General features: G+C 39.3%; 1 protein-coding gene across 1 annotated transcript in view; it reads right to left on the bottom strand.

Moving 5' to 3' along the window:
- LOC121941934 (VPS10 domain-containing receptor SorCS1) overlaps positions 1 to 19,546 on the bottom strand; it is a 180,514-nt gene that overhangs the window by 85,081 nt on the left and 75,887 nt on the right. The window contains exon 2 of the mRNA XM_042484952.1: positions 13,251 to 13,318. Coding sequence (XP_042340886.1) covers positions 13,251 to 13,318 — 68 coding nt within the window. The remainder of the gene's footprint in view (positions 1 to 13,250; positions 13,319 to 19,546) is intronic.

The raw sequence follows: 19,546 nt of genomic DNA on the forward strand, positions 1-19,546 counted from the left end.
TATATTTCCTGTGAGTTTATTTCTAAAGATAAAATGCATACAAGCGTAACTTGACGAAGAGTCTGTGAATGTCAATAAATGATGCTGGAGGGATACCACACCTGATCAAGCATGGTATTTAACAGGTTAGGAATGAGAATGTTGAAACAGAGCAGACACCACCAACCAAAATAAACAGCATCAGAATTTAATTCTGTACCTGCCAGGCAAAATAAATACACTTGATGGGGGGTTTTTGTGTCATTTATGCAGAAATGTAAACAACTTAAATACATAAAGACGACAGGCTATTCAGGGCAGGTGGGGCTTTATTGCCTACCTGCTGGCAGCAGAAATAGTTTGAACGGTACTAAGAATCCTGAGAAAGATTTGTATGATTCTGGATTAATGCCTAACAAAAATATCTGCAGTTGCTTCTGTTATTTTTCACTATTATATATTTTAAGGTAAGTGGCTGGAAGGCAACGTTTTAAAATTTTGTTGTGATTGTGCAAGACACAGCTATGAGGGGATAGTCCCACGCTCACAGTGTCAAATGTCCAGAGAGTAGGAAAACAACAGTATGGACGCCCGAGCCTTTGGCAATAAAAACAGAAGGCACAAATTTAAAGCCAGATAGGGCTGATTACCTCATGACCTGTTGCAATTTGATTGGCTGTTTGTCAAGTACATCATTTCTTTCGAAGAAGGCAGTAACTGTCGTCTCTATGAACTAAGAGCCTTATCTTCTACAGCACAAATTTGAAAAGTCTATCTTTTGAAGAAAACCTTGATAGTGTCCAGCCTGTAGTAAAAATAGTCAGGTTTAAGGTGGAGTGGTTTTCCAGGAAAAATAGCTACTAGTTTGTCAGAGAAGGCACCTTTTTCACTTTACATGTTTGATATTTGGAGGGGATGGTACCTGGTGAAGAACAGGCTTTTCGGGTCAAGCATCTTTATAAGAGGATTACCAAACATTCAAGCAGCAGGACAACAGGAACAAGTTTGGTCTTGCTGTGCAGAGCAAACATAGCTCCCCAAATTGACAGCATGCACAGATCAGGATTGAGTGATATAAAAGCAGATTTGGGAGAACAGGTATGTGCTCAGTTGGATAATCACCTGCAGAAGCTGAACTTTATGTCTAATTTTTGGTAGTTGTTGCCCCACTGCATTTTTCCCACCTAAAAACACCACTGTAATAACAATAACACATAGTGTAGGGATCCACAATCTTAACAACATGGGGTAATGAGTGGAACATGAAAATGTGGAAAAGAAAAAGAGAGAAATATGTGACAAAGTGTAGTGATACAGTATATTCGAAATTCAGTTTTAATTTGTGTTAATGAGTGCACCAGATATGGGAACAATAAAGGCAAGATTTTGGATAAATTATGTATAAATTAAACCAAACTCTTTTGAGAAAATGTAAGTACTTTCTGAATGTGTATAATATCTCAGTATATTCCACTCAGCCTTGTTCAGAAGAAAAGGAAAGCATTAAATTAAAAAGAAATAAAACAGATTTTTGTCTAACTTTTAACATTTGGGGATTGTTAATTGTTTCAAACTTTGTAAGACAGAGTTGCTAGACAAGTGCAGTAGTGAGTTACGGCACACAAGAAGGGATCCAATGACATTCCCAGCCCCATGCCAATATAGTAGCTTTGTACGGTTTAGTCCGGGCCCTTAGGCCCCAATTCACAAAAAATATGTTGCAGCATAAAATTCTATTTTAGATATGCTCCCAACAGTTTGGGAATGGCCCCTTTGTGTCAACACACAAAGTCATGTCAATAAAGACATGATTTTCCCAGTCTGTTGTGGAAGAACTTCTGACCTCAGCCCCATTCAACGCCATTGCTATTGTTATGGGAGTAAATCCCTGCAGCCAGGTCCCAAAATCTTTTGGAAAGCCTTCCAAGAAAGGTGGGGCCAGTATTTCAGCATATAATACCCACTGGTTGAATGTTCAATAGTCACATAAAGATGTAATGTTCAGATATAGTTGTAGATAGTTGTATAGATATAGAAATACCACTTTAGCGTTACATACCAATCCTGAATCTCTGAAATAGTTTCAAAACTCACTTTCCGCAGTAACGATACACTGGCTGTAAAGCCCCCTGAGGCAAACCGTGTCTTGTGATAATGGGCTTTATAAATAAAATTGACTTGACTTGACTTGGTACCAACTTGCTCACTCCTAATGTTAATGTCTTTGAGTCATTCTGCTGTTCTCTACTATTATCAAAGAAAAGACAAGTTGTTAAAGTCTTTTTTGGTTTAAACATTTCTGTGAAAAATTTCAAATTGTATGCCTCCAATGTGAATTTTCCCTAATGGTATCCAAAATGGTATTCAATATTTTAAAATCAATTTCAAGTTATTGTACTGAAGGTATAAATATTAGTATTGTGACAGCCAGGTATCTGCTGTATCATATCAAAATGAAATTTAACATGTTTTATTGTGACCTGAGTCTTGAATGTTTACCAGATGTCATCATTTCCAATACTTGATGGTTTTCATTGTGTAACCAACATTAAAAATGACCAATTTGATGCACACACACACACAGAAGTTTGAGTGATTATTTTGCAGCAGCCTGGTGCAGATTGTCCAACAGTGTAATGCTGGATCAATGTGTATAAATTTAAGTTTTCAAATCAGAGGCTGCAGGTATCTGCTGTGCTGCCTTCACATAGCCACTTTAAGAGTCATTCATAGAGATTAAAAGCAGCTGTGGATGACAGAAACTGCACGCATGAATTTGCATATACTAACTGGTTGGAAAAATACCAGAAAATATGGTTTTATGTGGGTGTAGTGTCAAGCAGTACAAAGGTTTTTGTGTATAATTTGATGCACAGGATAAGTTTCTAAAAACAGGTTACAGGAAACTGGTATCTTTGTTCTAATGCACTATGATATTATCACTTGAAAGTCAGCTCAAGTATCTAATTAAATTCAAAAAATAGAATAAATATCAATCTTGTGTGGGTAAGTGATCTATAATTACTCTTAAACAAGAGAGAAAAGACCTTAACTTTGGCAGGTGTGATAGTTGTATGATTACATTTATACAACTATGCCTAACTTGTCTAGCATGACAGGTAACAGAGGAACTACATAATTTCTTCAACTTCATTTACATGAAAGAGTGAACATCCAGCTTTAAACAGTTAAGACCAGATTTGAATGAGTGCTGAAATATTCAAATGTTGGTCATAGTGCTAATGCAAAATTTGTGTTTGGTTGAAATTTAGCATTTCAGACTGCCTCCTAAAGTTTCAATGACTTATCTGGGCTGTCAGGTCTGATTTATTTTGAGCGGTCTGATACTCAATGAGCCCGATGAGCTATTCTAATTTCACAAGCAGAAAGAGAAAAAGCCCAAAGCATGCAAATCTTAAAAATTCAGCGGAGACATTGCAGAATGCCTTGTGTGACTTCAAATGAAGCAATCATTCACATCGACTGATGTTTTTTTTTTTTTTTTTTTTTAATTCTCCACCTTCTTTCAGTGTAGCTGTTAAATCCAGACTAGGGTTCTTGTTTGAAGGGTTTTCAAGGAGTTTACTCAGGACTTCACGCTTGAAGTTCACAAACAGCCATGAAAATACAGAAATATTCACTGGCAAATTTGTCTATTACTAGCTCTTTGAGATTTTGTCATAGTGTAATTCTGTTATCTGCTGTGTCATATCACACTGAAATAAAGTAAACATACAACCCAGTCAACATTTGTATGTGGGACCCACATGGGTAGTAAATGGGTTGAAAAAAGGGCCCTATATGGAATTGTCCATATCTGCTGCCCACATGGGTGGGCCCCTGATAAGATGCCAATTGTGGGCCCACATGGTACCCTGGTAACACTAGGTAAGGGATACTCAAGTTGCTTTGCTTGGCCACTGTTGTGAATTGACAGGAGGCCAGGCGCCTGTTGCCGTAGCCTCATAAATGTTAGGATGTTTTAAGGATTTTAAGATATTTCTAGAACATTTTTAGGATTTTGGCACATTTCTAGGATTTTTTTGATAAACAAGCTCTATTTTGATTTGGTTTTATACACAAAAGCAATTCTTCCCAGTGTGAATGATTTTATTTTTCATAATGAATTAGAAAATGGTTGGGGAGCTACCGGGCACCATACTGGGGGCCAGCTATGACCCGCAGGCCTTGAGTATCATTCCCCAAGGATAATTCATGTGGGGCCCACTTGGGTAAACCTGCTTATCTAGGCTATTTGCATCGGGCCATTATGGAACTTCTGTACATTCCCATATAGGACCCATTATTCAGCCCATTTACTACCCTTATGGGCCCCACATACAAATGTTGGTTGTTTCACTGACATAATTATACATAGAATTGTATAAATAGATGCAGACAATGATGAAAGCAGCTGTTGGCCCCCACCATAAACTTGTGTTTTATTTATTACAGGCTGGTTGCATGATGAGCAAATACATTGCCACCAGGCCAGCTTTGCTGGATGATTCCAGTATAATTCATCAGAAACCATCAAAACCCAGGACCATGGGACAATGACATCATCGTGCTATTGATCGGCTCCTCAGAGGCCTCTGTCACAGAATCACTTGATTTAGGGGCCAATGACTTATTTTTAGTGTCACAGCAACTTTCAACATGAACCAATAAAAATGGCCCAACCCCGGCAGATGAAACCCCCAGGATGATGAAAGTTACATTAAATGGAAAATGACAGTTTCTCAAGGACGATGATTCTGAGTGAAACTTGTCCGCCCTGCTAGTGGCTTTTGAAAGGCTCTTCAGTGGGTTATGTGTGGGCGTAAAATGCAGCTCTGACCGCACTGCTGTGATTTCATCCGTTGTGAGGATGCTGGATTCACAGGGCAGGCTTCACAGGTGAGCCAAAGCTGCGGACAGTCCACATGTTGGATTAAACAGGGGGGGAAGTTAATGAAACATTGTACGAGGACACAGAAATGATATCAGTCCTATTACAGTGATATGGCTCACTGAGGAAAATGGATTCTGGATATGCTAGGAGGACAATTGCACTATTACATCTGGAAACTTTGCACACACATACACACACGCAATCAAAAGCCTAAAACCCCCTTACTACTCTCTCTGAGATTAGAATAATGTCTAGGATCACTTCTTAACAGACTTATTAGATAGAGTTTCAATTATAATTTCCAGAGTCTACAATACATCGATGGGCAGCTACTACACAGCTTTTTCTTCTCTGTGGGGGGTTGATTAGTCATGGTTTGGAGGAGGAGCGCTGCATGCATCCCGGGATAGTTAACATGAGGTCACTCACTGCATTAGAGCGTAGGAAACACCAACAGCACTATTCAAGAAAAGATGACTTTGTGAAACCGTCAGCAAGCTTAGCCAGCGTATCTTCTGAGCACCAGGATAATTCATACCCCTCAATCCCTTTCCAATTTCTGCCCTTCAGGTTAGGTGGCAAACTTCCACCCTTAGCTAGAGAGTGGTTAAAAAAACAAGTTTGCAACAGAGAGAAACATCCCCAAATCCCGATATGACAAACTGGTTCCTGGTGAAGCAGGTTGTCCTATTAAGATGTGTGTTTGTGAAGCAATTCTACAGACTGAACACTACAGGAACTCTAGGTATTTCTGTTCTGTTTCTTTCATGCTCAGACGTGTTTTTGCCTCAAGCTAGCAAATCCAGATTTCCATTCTTTCTTTGTAACCCAATTGTCTAATATTCATTCCACTCTGAGCATACCTTTGGAATTCTACTACCCAAACAAATACTTTGTTGGGGTCTGTCAGGTTTGGGTTGTTTTGTTGCATAATGCCTTTGGCCATGAATGAGTGGTTATTTCTTAATGTGGTGCATTAGCATAGCAAGCTAATGGTCAAAAATTGATTAAATAAAGCAAAACTATAGTCTCTGTGGATCACTCACGTCTCAGATTTGGGGGACTACTCAAGGTACTGACAGACTGAAGTTTCAAAGCCTGAAAAATTCCCGATCCGAAAGCCCATTTCTCCAAAAGCCTGTTATCCCTAAAAACAAACAACTGCTCCAAAGTCCTGTTTTTTTTTTTTTTTTAAATACATGCTCCCCAAGGTTCAACAACCCAATAATCAGACATTTTTCTGTCATTATACAGTTGGGTTAGGTTGTATGGTTAGGTTTAGGAACAGAAACCACTTGATATGGCTATGAAAAGATTATATTTTGGCTTAAATAACCCATGTTTTGGAGAGACAAAAGTCGCTCAAAGTTGCTGGGAAACTGAAACTAACTGCAAAATCTGTATTTTCAGAGAAACAAGACTTGGAAGCAAGGGCATACATTTATGTGAGAAGGAACTGTCTGAGAAATGAGCTTTTAGCTCATTGGGATATTTTTATGGACCACTGGGGTTTTGATGTGGTGAATGGTGAATGTGTGTTTAAGTTTAGGTACAAAAACGCAGCAAATGGTAGGTAAAAACTACCAAAACTGGTGGCTCAAATATCACTGGGAAACTGATACTAACTGCAGGGAATGTGTATTTTCAAAAAAAGACTTTGGAGCCATGGGGCGTATGTTTTGGGCATTACAGGCTATCAGAGAAATGGGTTGCTGGCCCAATGGAACAATTTTCAGACTAATGGGGCTTTGGTGTGGTGAACGTGTAGTTAGGTTTATGTACAAAAAACACTTTATTATGGAAAGAAAAATATTATGTTTTGGCTTAAAACACCAATGCTTGGTGGCACAAAAAATGCTAGAAAAACAGGGATGGGTCAGTAAAAGCACCTGTGATCACTGGCCCAAATTTCACTGGTAAACTAAAGCTTACTCTAGGGAATGTGTATTTTCTTAGAAATGGAATTTTGGAGCAGTGGATGTCTGTTTCTGGGATAACAGACAGCCAGAGAAATTGGCTTCAAGTCCAATGGGACATTTTTTGGACTAATAGGGCTTTAGCCCATTGGAACAATGGCAAGGCACCTCAAATTTGACAGCATCGGTTCTGGGATCTGCTTGATTGGGCCTGAAAAATACTAACATAGGACCGGAACAGGTCTCAGTTTTAGACCTCTGATTGACACAAGTGACTATAAGCCTAAACTATATTGAGTAAAAACTGAGGAAAACACTTGCACAAAGCTTACCAGTGTGAGATATTTTGCTTTTTAAGTCCTTTGGCATAAAACCATGACAGACAGGTTGACTGACTTGTGCATTCTCACATTGCGCCATGTGATTTCTAGATATAAAAGTTTCAAGCTGTTACCTCATGTTGCTATTTGGGGCCACAACAGGCAGAGGTGTCTAGTTTAGCTTCAAACTCCCCCTGAGGAGTGCTGGGTTTCTGGCAAACCAATTGGCTATCTTCAATGCACTTGCTTTGCTGCTCAGTCTGCTTTCCTGGCTGTAAATTACCCACTAATGTTCTTCACTGTCATTATCCTGTTCGCTCTCTCAAAATGTGTATCATCTGTGCAATCATCTGTCTTTCTGTCATCTGTCTGCTTATCCACAAGCGCCTTTAATAATCCATCCATCAGTAGAAGCTGTTTTCTCAGGCATCAGATTTGTAATAACATGAATTAGACATCAGTAGTAGATGCACCATTATGAGAATAATGCGCTAACTTCATTAGAGATGGAACAATAGTTTCCACTGAGCCTATTTGAGGTAAGTCAAGTCATGTAATGCTACATTTATATCACATGGGGTAATATAATGGTGGGGCAGCTGCTTTGGACAGATGCAAACCCATAAAATGACACAATTTTACAATGTGACATAATGCACATTCATATTTTCCACACTATTTAACACAGGTGATAATCTGACTGGGCACATACCTGTTCCCTCAATTCTATTACACTGCTCTGTTTCCTGTTTGTGTTCACTATTAATTTGGACAGGTTGTTCTGTCAAGTTGCAATCCCAATTTCACCCCATTGTCCTGCTGCTTTCATGTTTGGCAGTCTTCTCAGAAAGATGCTCGAGAGGCTCGAGATCCTGAAAGCCTTTTCATGACCAGATCCCCCTCTGAATAACACAATTAAGCAAATAAGCATCCTTTCTGAATAGCAAGCAGTTAGCCATTTTTTCCCCCTGAAGAACCACACCAAATTAAATTCATGGATATATAAAGAGGACTGGATACAACATTGGTGGAGGGGCCCCAGTCATTCCAATGAAACTTGTGCAGTGGTGCACAAAACCAAAATGGTTCAAGTGCTGCACTACAGACTTCTGTGCTTCGTCCCGTTTTGAGCTCCATTAACTTGATTATGGATAAAATAATTCAAACATGCGGCTCTTATAGACTTTCCATACGTTGTTAGAACAAATGAATTTAATTCCAATAATTAAACGAGTAATTTTGTTGAGGTTTTGAGGCCTATGGCATCACATGACCAACTGTGAGGTTGTAATTCCACTATTTGGCTTTCAGATGTATTAAGAAATCTGGATGCAACATTGGAGGCAGTACCCTGTTCATTCCTATGAAAGCTGCTCAGTGGTGCATGAAGAGGACCGCTCTATTTCTGTAGTAGCTCTGCCATATATATATATATATATATACATATATATATATATATATATATATATATATATATATACACACACACACATATATATACACACAACCACACATTAATTAACATTTCTGTAAAAGTGCAGCAGGGCAATGTATCAAACTTCAGAGCGGATGCAGGTGAACCCATTAACACAAAAGTTGTCAAATAATTGCATAAAGATGGATAGATGGATAGATGGATAGATAGATAGATAGATAGATAGCCTATAGTCATAAGAGGCAATCCTGCAATGAAGCCCTTTGTTTGCCCAGTTCTTTGGACAATTTTCCTTAGATTTTAAAGATATAAAATTCTAAATTTCCTTATTTCTTGCAATTTGCCAAATATTTCTTTTCTAGCTGCTTATTGCCTTTTTACCCCACGTTTTCAAACGAAATCAAATCAATTTGCTCAAAAAGGTTTTGTCGAAAAGCCTCTGAATGCTGCACAAAAAAAGTGATGTCAGTCCAGGTTTCAAAGGGTTTATTTTCCAAGAGGCTTTTTTGTAGAGCACACTGAGATCTAGATGCGTGTTAATTTCAGGTCAAGCAGAAAGGCGTGGACTTTCAGAGTTTTACTTTTCTTAATTACAGCACCATCATACTGGGCTAATTTCAGCTCATTTCATCTACAGGGATTTCAGCTACAGCACAAGACAACAAATAATAATAACTGGCACAAATAGGGTTCTGCCTCTTCAAGGCCTTAACCCAAATTATTAACTGACCCTTTGTTTGCTTTCTTTACTGAGAGAGACGAAAATGAAAAGACTCCGTCAATCATATCTCAGCTTTGGGAAGGGAAAAGATACGGGTCAAGATGAGGAGACAGAGAGAAATATAAAGAGAGAAGGTGACGGAGATGAGAGAGGAAGGGCAGGACTGCCCACTGTGCTCGGGTAAGGATTAGCATTATGTCGCTGTGCTGCTCAGCACAAACAAAGACTGACCTGATGCAGTTCAAACAATGTCATCACAACAGAAATATACTGTATGTGCTCTTTAGGAATATCATTCAAACCTACAGGCTTAGTGTACCAACGATCCAAACACCTAACACAATTATAGTGTAATGATTTAGTATTTTCAGATAAATTTATTTTTGTAAAACACATGCTTGCTTACGTTTATGTGGCCTACTGTTTGAGACAAAGTTCTCATCCAAAATCATGCAAACAAGATAACATTTAAAAAAAAGGTGCATATAATTTTAGTGAATTATTTTAATGCACTTTGGCAGGAGAGACAAGTGAGTCAGAGAAAAAGGGACAGGCAGTAAATACAAAGGGTTGGTCATGATTAGATTTTCACGGTGTCTGTAGTTTGAATTTCCCTTCCCATAGAGTTTCTAAACATTGTCAACATTTATTTTCAGATGTTTTGTGAGGATTTTAGGCTTTAGTGTGGATAATTCATTGCCAAATTTAACCCAAATCTCATGTGTTACTGCTTGACAGATTATTTATGCAACTGCCCCCTGATATGGTTTGGAAGCTATTGGTATTCAATTCTGCTCTCCACAAATCTCAAAAATGTACAGATTAAGATCAGGGAAATCATTTTTTTTCTACAGACACATAAGGTGACTGTTTTTAGCAAACAAGCCACAAAAAAAAAAAAACTGTACACCTCCTCCTTGGCACCAATGGACAGACAAAGTTAGAAACTAACTGAGGAAGATAGTGAAATTTGCAGCTAAACACCTCGGGACTTTTCTCATTCGCTAGGACCAAAACAGAGCTAAAAGAAGAGTAGATAGGTCACATTCAACATTCAGTCCAGGGACAGGGACCAGCTTTGATTGGCTCCAATTGGTAGTGATGGAAATACGACACCAGGCGGATACGCTAGTTTTAGCCTCTGCAATACCACAAAAAACTGTCAGTCTGTCCAAGCAGTGCTTGAACAATGTTCAAAACGGAGTCTGCAGCAAGTTTGAAAGAGAGACAGAATAGGTAAGGAATTTTAAAAAAAAAAGAAGCAACCACCTTGATATTTTCACTGGTCTCGATGCTGCTTTCTACTGTTTTTCTGCGTTTAAAAAACCTGCATACAAAGACTAGGTTTGGTGGGGAAAAAAGCAATTAAATTCTTCAGGTTAACTTAAGCACAACTACAAGTAAATGCTATTGTTTGTCTATACCTTTGGTATGTTTGAATGACATTCATGGACTTTAAAAGGTGACAGTATGTCAATGTTGTGGATCCAAGCAGACAAAAACATAATTACACAAGGTGAAATAACACTGGCAAATCTAATGTATGAATCACTATAAACTCTGTAAAGGTTATATAGATTTCAGCAAATAACAGTAATTTCTGCATAGCATTCAAAAGTTTTAGCCTGTTATTGTGTCGTTAGTTTTTCACCTCTCATGTTTACTCTGCTGAAAGCAGTTCAATAAGAAGGTGAAGGTATGCCATCTCTATTTTGCTGAACCTCTTTTCTTTCTTAAGCACTAAGTACAAAATGTACAAATGTGTCAAAAGTTTTTTACCTTACAGCTTAAAAATTAACCTTCGAAGCAGGAATTAAGTGTTCAAACTTGAAAAAGGAGTCTCCAGGCTCAGCCTATAATGTAAAGAATTAAGCTGACAACTATAAACCTCAGAAAACAGCTCTTTGACAGATTTTACCTTCTGTATCCCTACAACAACTTTATCCATAGACAAAAACATTTTTTTAGAGGAAACTCAGGAGATGAAAGTAAGTAAAATGAATGCTGCATGTCGCTTTGGGTCTATTGTAAAATTGTCCATACACTGAATAAGGTATCCTGTATAGTGTCACACAACAGTAGTGGTATTAACTTCTATAAATCTTTTACCTCCATATAACCCTCACACTTCTTTAAGTTTATACACAGAAAAAAAAGGAAAAACTTCCGCACTGACACTCTGTATCACATATGCAGCGTGAGTATCATCTTGTTTCAACACTTCACTGAAGCTCTATGATGCTTATACCAAGTGAAACATTCAAATCCAAGATGCCATGTTGTTAGGCTGCACCATTACATCAAATGGAAATCATCTTGATGTCTTGTGCATTTTTTTTTAAATATTAGTCTCCATCATACTTCTGTCTGACATGTCTGGGATTTTCTCAAAGTTTGGGGTATCCACAAGAATTTAAAACCAATACTGCCAAGCTGAATAAAACTTGCAAAACAGAACAGCCTTGGCTAGCGCTCAATAAACACAAATCCACTGGTGGATCTTGAAAAGTTTAAAAGATTAAAAGCTGAAAATGAAGATGAAATGGTGTTGATTTAACTTTAATTTGGTAGGTCACACTGTCTCTTTTCTTACCTTTACAGTGCGTTTTTTCTCACTTAAAGGTCCAGTGTGTAGGATTTAGAGGGACATGTTGGCAGAAATGGAATATTATAAGTATGTTTCCTAAGTGGATATTCACCTGAAAATACTAACTGTGTTTTTATTATCTTGGAATGAGCTGTTTACATTTATATAGGTAGCAGGTCCTCCTTTATGGAGATGGCCATGTTGCACTGCCATGTTTCTACAGTAGCCTGGAACAGACAAACCAAGCACTGGCTCTGGATTGGGCCACTTGCATTTTCAAGTCAGACATTTGAGAGATTAAAAGCTAAGAATGAAAACAGTATTATATTAGATTTTGGTTGTTATTTTGTAGGTCACACTGTAACTTTTCAGTGTTTTTATGTATTTTTTTCCACTTGAAGTTTTTCTGTTATCAGACTGACCTTGCACAAAGGTCCAAACAGTATCTTTTCACTTTGGCACTAAAAAAAAAAAAAAAACTAAATTAATTTGGCTTTTCAAGTGGGTAAACGTATCATTCACTAGAAAAATCTGAATGTGCCAACTTTTATAACAGTGAAATCAGCTTTTGTTAGACTCTTCACAAAGTGGCTATCCATCCCACTTAGATGACAAATAATGGACAGTTATTACAGGCAATTTGTTGAGATGGCTGTCATAAAAACATCTAATGGTTTTTTTCAGCACATTTGACAATTGTTTTAGTTTAAAACATGCAGTAGGTTAAACACCATGAGGCTGATCAGTCCTTCAAATGTATTTTCATTTAGTTAATCTTAATACATCCTTGTTCCTCTGAGGTCAAGATTATTTTCCTAGAGAGAGCTTTCAAAACACATTTCCATAATGATAATTACTACGTGCAGATATTCTTGATTATGACTGTCTTCCTTTAAGACATTATTGCAGCCACATTTCTCCCTAACAGGCATCTAATAAAGTTACATCAGTATCGAGTCAGAAACGAGGCTGACGCTCCAAGCAAGGCTACGCTGAGTTCAAGGCTGGTCAAGGTAATTTACTGGATAACTTCTGCAAGCTCCAGTCGCATTGATTAGTGGCTTTCATGTGAAGGATTTCTGGTGCCCACAGACATTAAAGGCGATTGAAGACAGTCAGCTACGCAGGCTTGCCATTTGAGAGATCTTTTTTAGACTGTTGCCTCTTTTTCAAGCCTTGAATCTTTCCTTAATTCACATTATGAGATCCTTTAGAGTATTGGTATTCTTTATTCCTGAGAGCAGCGCTGGGAGCAATTCAAACCACAGGAATGAAAACATCAGAAATATATAGAACTAAGACCAGCAGTCCCCTCTGACCAATTTACTGTGTCAAAACCCACAGTTGCTTGAGGCCTTCCTAGAAATGTCATGAGCTCATGTAGTGTGATAAGCTTACCTCCATAATGAACTCTCAGTCACACTGTTGAGGTTGAAGTCAAAGAGTTTGGTCAGCATCAAAATCACCTGCAGGACAAGAGGAGGATTGTATCAATACACGGGGCTATCGATCAAATGTCTGGTGAGCAAGTTAAATACTATCAAGGCAAAATTGACAGGATGGAAAATAAACAGCGTTGGAACAGTGTTGTGGTATAAGCACAGTTTTGTCTTTGAAAATCCTTTCACCTACATAGTGAGTGTCAGGCAAAAAAAAAAAACTTGGACTGCTTGGATATTTGCCTGCATTCATTTTGAAGAAGAGGTCCACATGTTCGCGTACCTTGGCCCTGTTTACACCTGGCATTAAAATGCATCCTGAGTTATCTGATCACAAGTGGAGTGATAATACTTTGTTACAGTACTTAAGTATTTTTTGAGCATATCTGTACTTTAGTTGAGTTTTTATATTTCTGTCAACTTTCAATGTTACTCTACTACATTTCCTAAATAAAATGTGTACTTTAACTTGAATACATTTCTTCTAAGCATCTTAGTTAGTTAGCAAAAAAGGGAGGAAAGGACAAATAGAAAAATTAAGGAATGAGAGTGATGAAAAAATGGATGTTACAGAGAAATATTCTGACTGCTTTCTTCTTTTTCGTATTGTTTTTATTGATACATCAAACTTTTTCCCCCATTTAATCATAAAAAAGTTGCAATATGTAAATTTTTTTTCCCCTCAGTTTTTTTAATTCCTATATTGAAAATGCTGATGCATCACAATAATTGGATGGAAATACACTTAATATGAGCAGAAATCTGAGTGAGCTCACTATCAGCTTTGATCTTGTGGTGTATCATTATGCACAACATGCATTTTTTGATGTGACATAGAGAGTGAGAACTGTAAAATGCAGGAAAAATGGCATGTGTTGCTACTCTGTTAAACCACAGCTCTCCGTATGCTGCTGCTAGTCTTGGTGTTCTTTTTCTGTTTGTGTTTGTTTGGGTCGATCGCACTATGGTCTAATTATTCACCGGTCTACACCAATCTGGTCTAACTATCCTCAGGTCCCCTCTGGTTTGGCTGTCATTGTTTGACAATTGCATGCAAAACTTTTCTAATCAACAGTGTGGTAATACAAGCAGGAATGGCAATTTTTACGAACAGGTAGGGTTAAAACAAAAGTCAGGACAGAGAATACATAACTGTGTCTAAGTGGATGTTTGCTCCAAAATTGAGAAAACTCACTCAGGGCCTTCTTCAGATATTTCGTTCAGTAAAATGAGCCATATGCAAAGCCTAAGTGACCTTAACCTTTGACTAACAAACTCTAATTGGGTCATTGTTAAGTCCAAGAGAACGTTTGTGCCAAGTGTGTAAAAAACAAACAACAACAAAAAAAATCTCTCAAGGCCTTGACCTTTGGCCTATGACCCCAAAAACATAATTAGTTCATTGCTGAATGCAAGCAAATGTTTGTGCCAAATTTGAATTTGTTTCCACAAGGTGGTCTTGAGATATCACTTTCACGAAAAAGGGATAAACGTAGGTATAGATAGAAGGAACAACAAAAATAATCCCCAGGGCCAGAAACATGCAGCAAAACACTAGACATAAGGATGATTTGAATCCAGATTAAAAGATAAATGAAGATGCACATGAAACAATGACTGCATAACCAAATGCAAAGACTCTGAAGCTGAAAAAGATTTGTTTTGCCAACTTTTAATAAGTAAATACATCTGTGAGTGCCGGTATTCTGTTTGATTTGTATCCTCTCCACAACCCTGCAGCACATACATAGTTCAAGATTTGGGAGATGTGCACAATACTATTTTCCACAACTTTTCTACTAATTCAAAGCGCCCCTGCCTGCTTATTAACAAGGTCCAAAACAGAGACCCTATCACTGGTATCCTTGCATCCTTACACTGGCTTCCTGTTCATTTCACAAAACTTCAAAAATTCATTCGAATTGTCTACAAATCTCTCCATGGTCTCGCCCCTACAAACATCTCAGAACTTCTCACTCCTTACAGAACCACCAGACACCTCAGATCCGCCCACCGTGGGATGTTTGCTGTGCCTCATTCAAAGAAGAGGAAAAAGGCCAGGGACAGGGCTTTTTCGGTAGCAGCTCTGGAATAGCCTGCCGGAGGCCATTAGACTCGCTGTTGCTGATGCTTTTAAGATGCATCTTGAGAGACACTTTTAATCTCTCTGGCATTTAATTGTGTTCAACCATTTTTTTCTGTTTTTATCTGATTTAAAGTGGGGTTAAACTTGTCTCTGTTTAAGCTTGCTTTACTTTAACAATATCTATGCACTTATATAAGCCTTAATGCTTATATGTGTATTCATAAAGCATATGTCTGAGGTGTTTGCTTTTTAAGCGCTACCAGGAGTGGGTGGTAACGCATTACAAGTAACGCACAGGACTTCAGAAGTGTTTAAATGAGTAATTTTTCATGTTCCTTTTGTAGTATTATACTTCTTTGCTCTAGTATATTTTTGAAGTAGTAAGCTACTTTTTACTTCAGTACATTGGTCATTTATACCTTTTCCAACTAATCTGGCCTATATGCCGGGACTAAGTGCAGGGGTGGGAGTTGTGGGGAGAACCTCCTCTGCAGATGCCAAAAAAGCCTGCTAAACTCAAAAGCTATCTAAGTGGACTCTGACTGATGATCTGAATCTCCGACTTTCAAGTGGCAGCCCTTGAGACATCATGGTAGCTATGTCCCATATTTCGGGGTGGCTGTGGCCAAGGGGTAGAGCAGGTCCTCCTCTAATCGGAAGGTCAGGGGTTTGGTCCCTGGCTCCTCCAGTCAACACGTCAAACTATCCTTGGGCAAGATACTTAACCCCAAACTGTTCCCAATGCTGTGCCATCAGAGTGTGAGTGCGCATGAATGGTTACTGTGTATAGCAGGTAGCACCTTGTACGGCAGCCTTGGCCACCAGCGTGGGAATGTGTGTGTGAATGGGTGAATGTGATATGTAGTCTAAAAGTGCTTTGAGTGGTCAGAGGACTAGAAAAGCACTATACAGTGCAGGTCCATTTACCATTTACTATATTTTTACAGTACATGGTGTCTCCATATTTTAATGCTCTTGTAAAATATTACACTTACAGAAATAGATCTAATCTAGTGTGATTTTAAGTGAGCGATGCACCCCTCCTATCAGCTGCACTTGACGTCATTAGTTGGGTGAGTTTCAGAAGCAGAGCTGCCAAATTGAACCAAAATAATCTCTAACTGCCAATCTCACTGCTTCTTTAGAACCATGAAAATGCATTTTATTAGATACCCTGATTAGTTTTAATTTTGTGACACCAATGTGTTGAAGTGTCAGCGTTTTCGAATATCTTTGCCAGAATTTAATTCAGTTAAACACCAGAGATCTTCACCCACGCCACCCTATGAGCTTCCGAAAGCTCCAATAATATTTTTCCATGCATACCATCATACATCGCATTGCTTAGTGTGATCCAACTCTCATTGTTTCAAACTCATTACTTCATCATATCAGATTCATTCTAAACACTCCACTGTAAATATTCCTTATTCCGTGAACACCCTCAAGGTGCACGGGATGAGGGAAAGTGGGTCAGCCAAAGTCTTGAGGGAAAAACAGAGGCGGAAACATCACATATTGCTCTGAGCATAAAAGAAGTAAAGCAGTGCGGAAACTCACAATCTATTTACTTTTTGACTGGAGGTGTATTTGAAATGAATATAACTTGAGAAGCAGAAGGGGCAAGAAAGTCTTCACAGGGAAAGCTGCAGTTTCAGTTCAATATAGTCTTTTTTAACAGTTGTGTAGTGTGCTTACTTCCCTTGCTCGTGGGTTTTGTTCCATTTTGATAACACTGTTTGAAAAATCCCCAGGGAGATTTTATGGTGGCTTTGACAGTTATCTGATGACCCCTGTGCATTGTGGGTTATCCGCAGCACAATGGTCAGGTGATCCGGCGTGGGCGAAGTGGAGATGCTGCCAATAGAGAAACATCTATTCACATAATGTATCGCCTGTGATGCGTTGGTAGAACATCCTTATCTCTAACTTTGCTATCGGGGAAACGGCTGTATGTACAAGGCAGGCGATGCACTTAGATATTTCCCGGTGCATGGAGTAAAACAAACAACCGGAGTCTGTACAATTTATATTTGTTGCCTTTAAGTCCTGTGCTTCGCTGCGCGCGGCCAATATCCAACTGTTTCTCCTTGGCCTGGCTGCCTTTTTGATACCTCCACTGCCTGTTAAATGAGGCAGCAGCTGAGCCACTGTATGACTTGTGTGACTTTGTGAAGCAGTTCCACCACCGTGGGGTTCCTGTGAATACAAGCAGAACAGATGCACCTTGGGTAGCGGAATTACATTGCGAGGTTGGGGCCCCTGTGATCAAGCTTATTAAGTATGCGCAAACATCTGCAGCCCCCAAAACACTTGAAACGTGCATTGCACTCGGCCGACCCGTTGGCTGGTGGGGTTTTGGAGTGTTGTTGAGGTCACGTTGTGGAAAATAACCACCAGGACAACAACAAGTAGTAAAAAGGCATTGATTAAAGGCGATTCAGGAAGAAGCTGGGCGTTTTCAGCGTGGCCAGGATTAGCCTGGGGAATGAATAACCTTAAATGTCCGGACTAGACCTTTGCATGCTAATGACTGACCAAGTCCATTTAGCTGCCCAGCTGGAGGCTGAATTCACACTCGCACCACGCAGCTTCTCTCTTTCTCTGTATTCCCTCGCCTTCTTTTTTTTACATGCCCTCCCTCCTTGTTTCTTTCTCCTGTCACATCTCAACACATTTTCTCCTGTGAGTCCACGTGTGTGTGTGTGTAAGAGAGAGAGAGAAAGGGGTGAAGGTGAGGGTAATGGCGCAATTATGTTTTTAGCAACTCTGAGCCACATTGCTGTGTGTTTACTGTGTGTGTGTGTGTGTGTGTGTGTGTATGTGTGTGTGTGTGTGTGGGTCAGTATATTCGTCTTGATATAGGTGAAGGTAAGGGAGCAGTTATGCTTTTACAACTCAGACTTCTTCCTCATGGTTTGTGTGTGTGTTTGTGTGTGTGTATATTCGTCTACACGCGTGCTGTGAGGGGTAGAGCTCTGGCTCCGGATTCTGGATAAAATCCTCTAAAAGGCTGCGGTATAAGCCGGGTGACTTGGCTTCATTAGTTGAAGGGCAGAGCGCGTACGGGCCCTTCTGTCTGCCACATATGGAGACTATGTAGGCAGTGATCAGCGAGTGGCCCTGTCAGATGGGCTCCCACTGGAAAGTGCATATGCTCCATCACTGACCATGCCAATTAGGCCTGTGGGTTTCCCCTACTGTAAATACTACGATGAGGCAGCGGAGATGATAAGACACACACCCACTTCTGACAGTCTGGAGATGTGCAGAGGAGCATGAAGGCATCAGAATGAGACGGTGGCTGGTGGACGTGTTACAGTTTGGGTGCAGAGACACAGTGCTGATTGTACACTGTGAGTTACAATGTTAGTGTGGGGGCTGCACTGACCAAAAACAAAGATGGCATTGTGAATGTATATGCCCCCAAACCACAACCAGAATGATATCCACCAGTGAAACCGTGGCTGCCATAATGTCAAAATTTGGAACAGTAGCTTCGGGATCACCAGTCACCCTTGCCTGCTATAGTCAAGTTAACAAGAAAAACAAACAGAAAGTACATTGTTATCTTTGTGGCAAGCTGCTTAATAAAAACTTAAAGCTTCAATCTGTAACTTTCTCAACTTTCTCCGCTGCTGGAGTTGCATGCAAAGTTGTTTCACCTCATGGTTGTTATTGCAGTGAAAATGTCAGCTAGCTTCATATACTCATGAGGGGTCCCAGACATCATAATAACTCAGGGAGGACCCCCTGGAAACCTCAAAATAACATTTTGTGTGTGTATATATATAATACTGATCAATATGTATGACCTGCCTGAGCTGCATATTGGAAAAGCCTCTTTCATGACTTTAAATGCACTAATCAATATTTCTTATCCACAGTGGACCAAAGAGTGTGCAATGAAAAGTGTCGCCTATGGTGACAAACTCACAGAGACATATCACCTACTCTGCTAATAAAGTCAGCTCTATGGAGCGTTCAAAAGTGCATTATGTAAGTTCCAGCCACCCAGTCCAAACGAATAGAGGGCATGATCACCCTTAAAATGTCGGTTTACTACTGTGTCCATACAACCGCAATTTAGAGTCATCAGTCATATATAAAGGCAACTCATCACTGAGAGCAGAGCAAGAATATTGACGGTCAAAAAGCCACAAAAGTCA

Source organism: Plectropomus leopardus, chromosome 4, assembly GCF_008729295.1.
Source record: "Plectropomus leopardus isolate mb chromosome 4, YSFRI_Pleo_2.0, whole genome shotgun sequence".
In the NCBI taxonomy this organism is placed as follows: Eukaryota; Metazoa; Chordata; class Actinopteri; order Perciformes; family Serranidae; genus Plectropomus; species Plectropomus leopardus.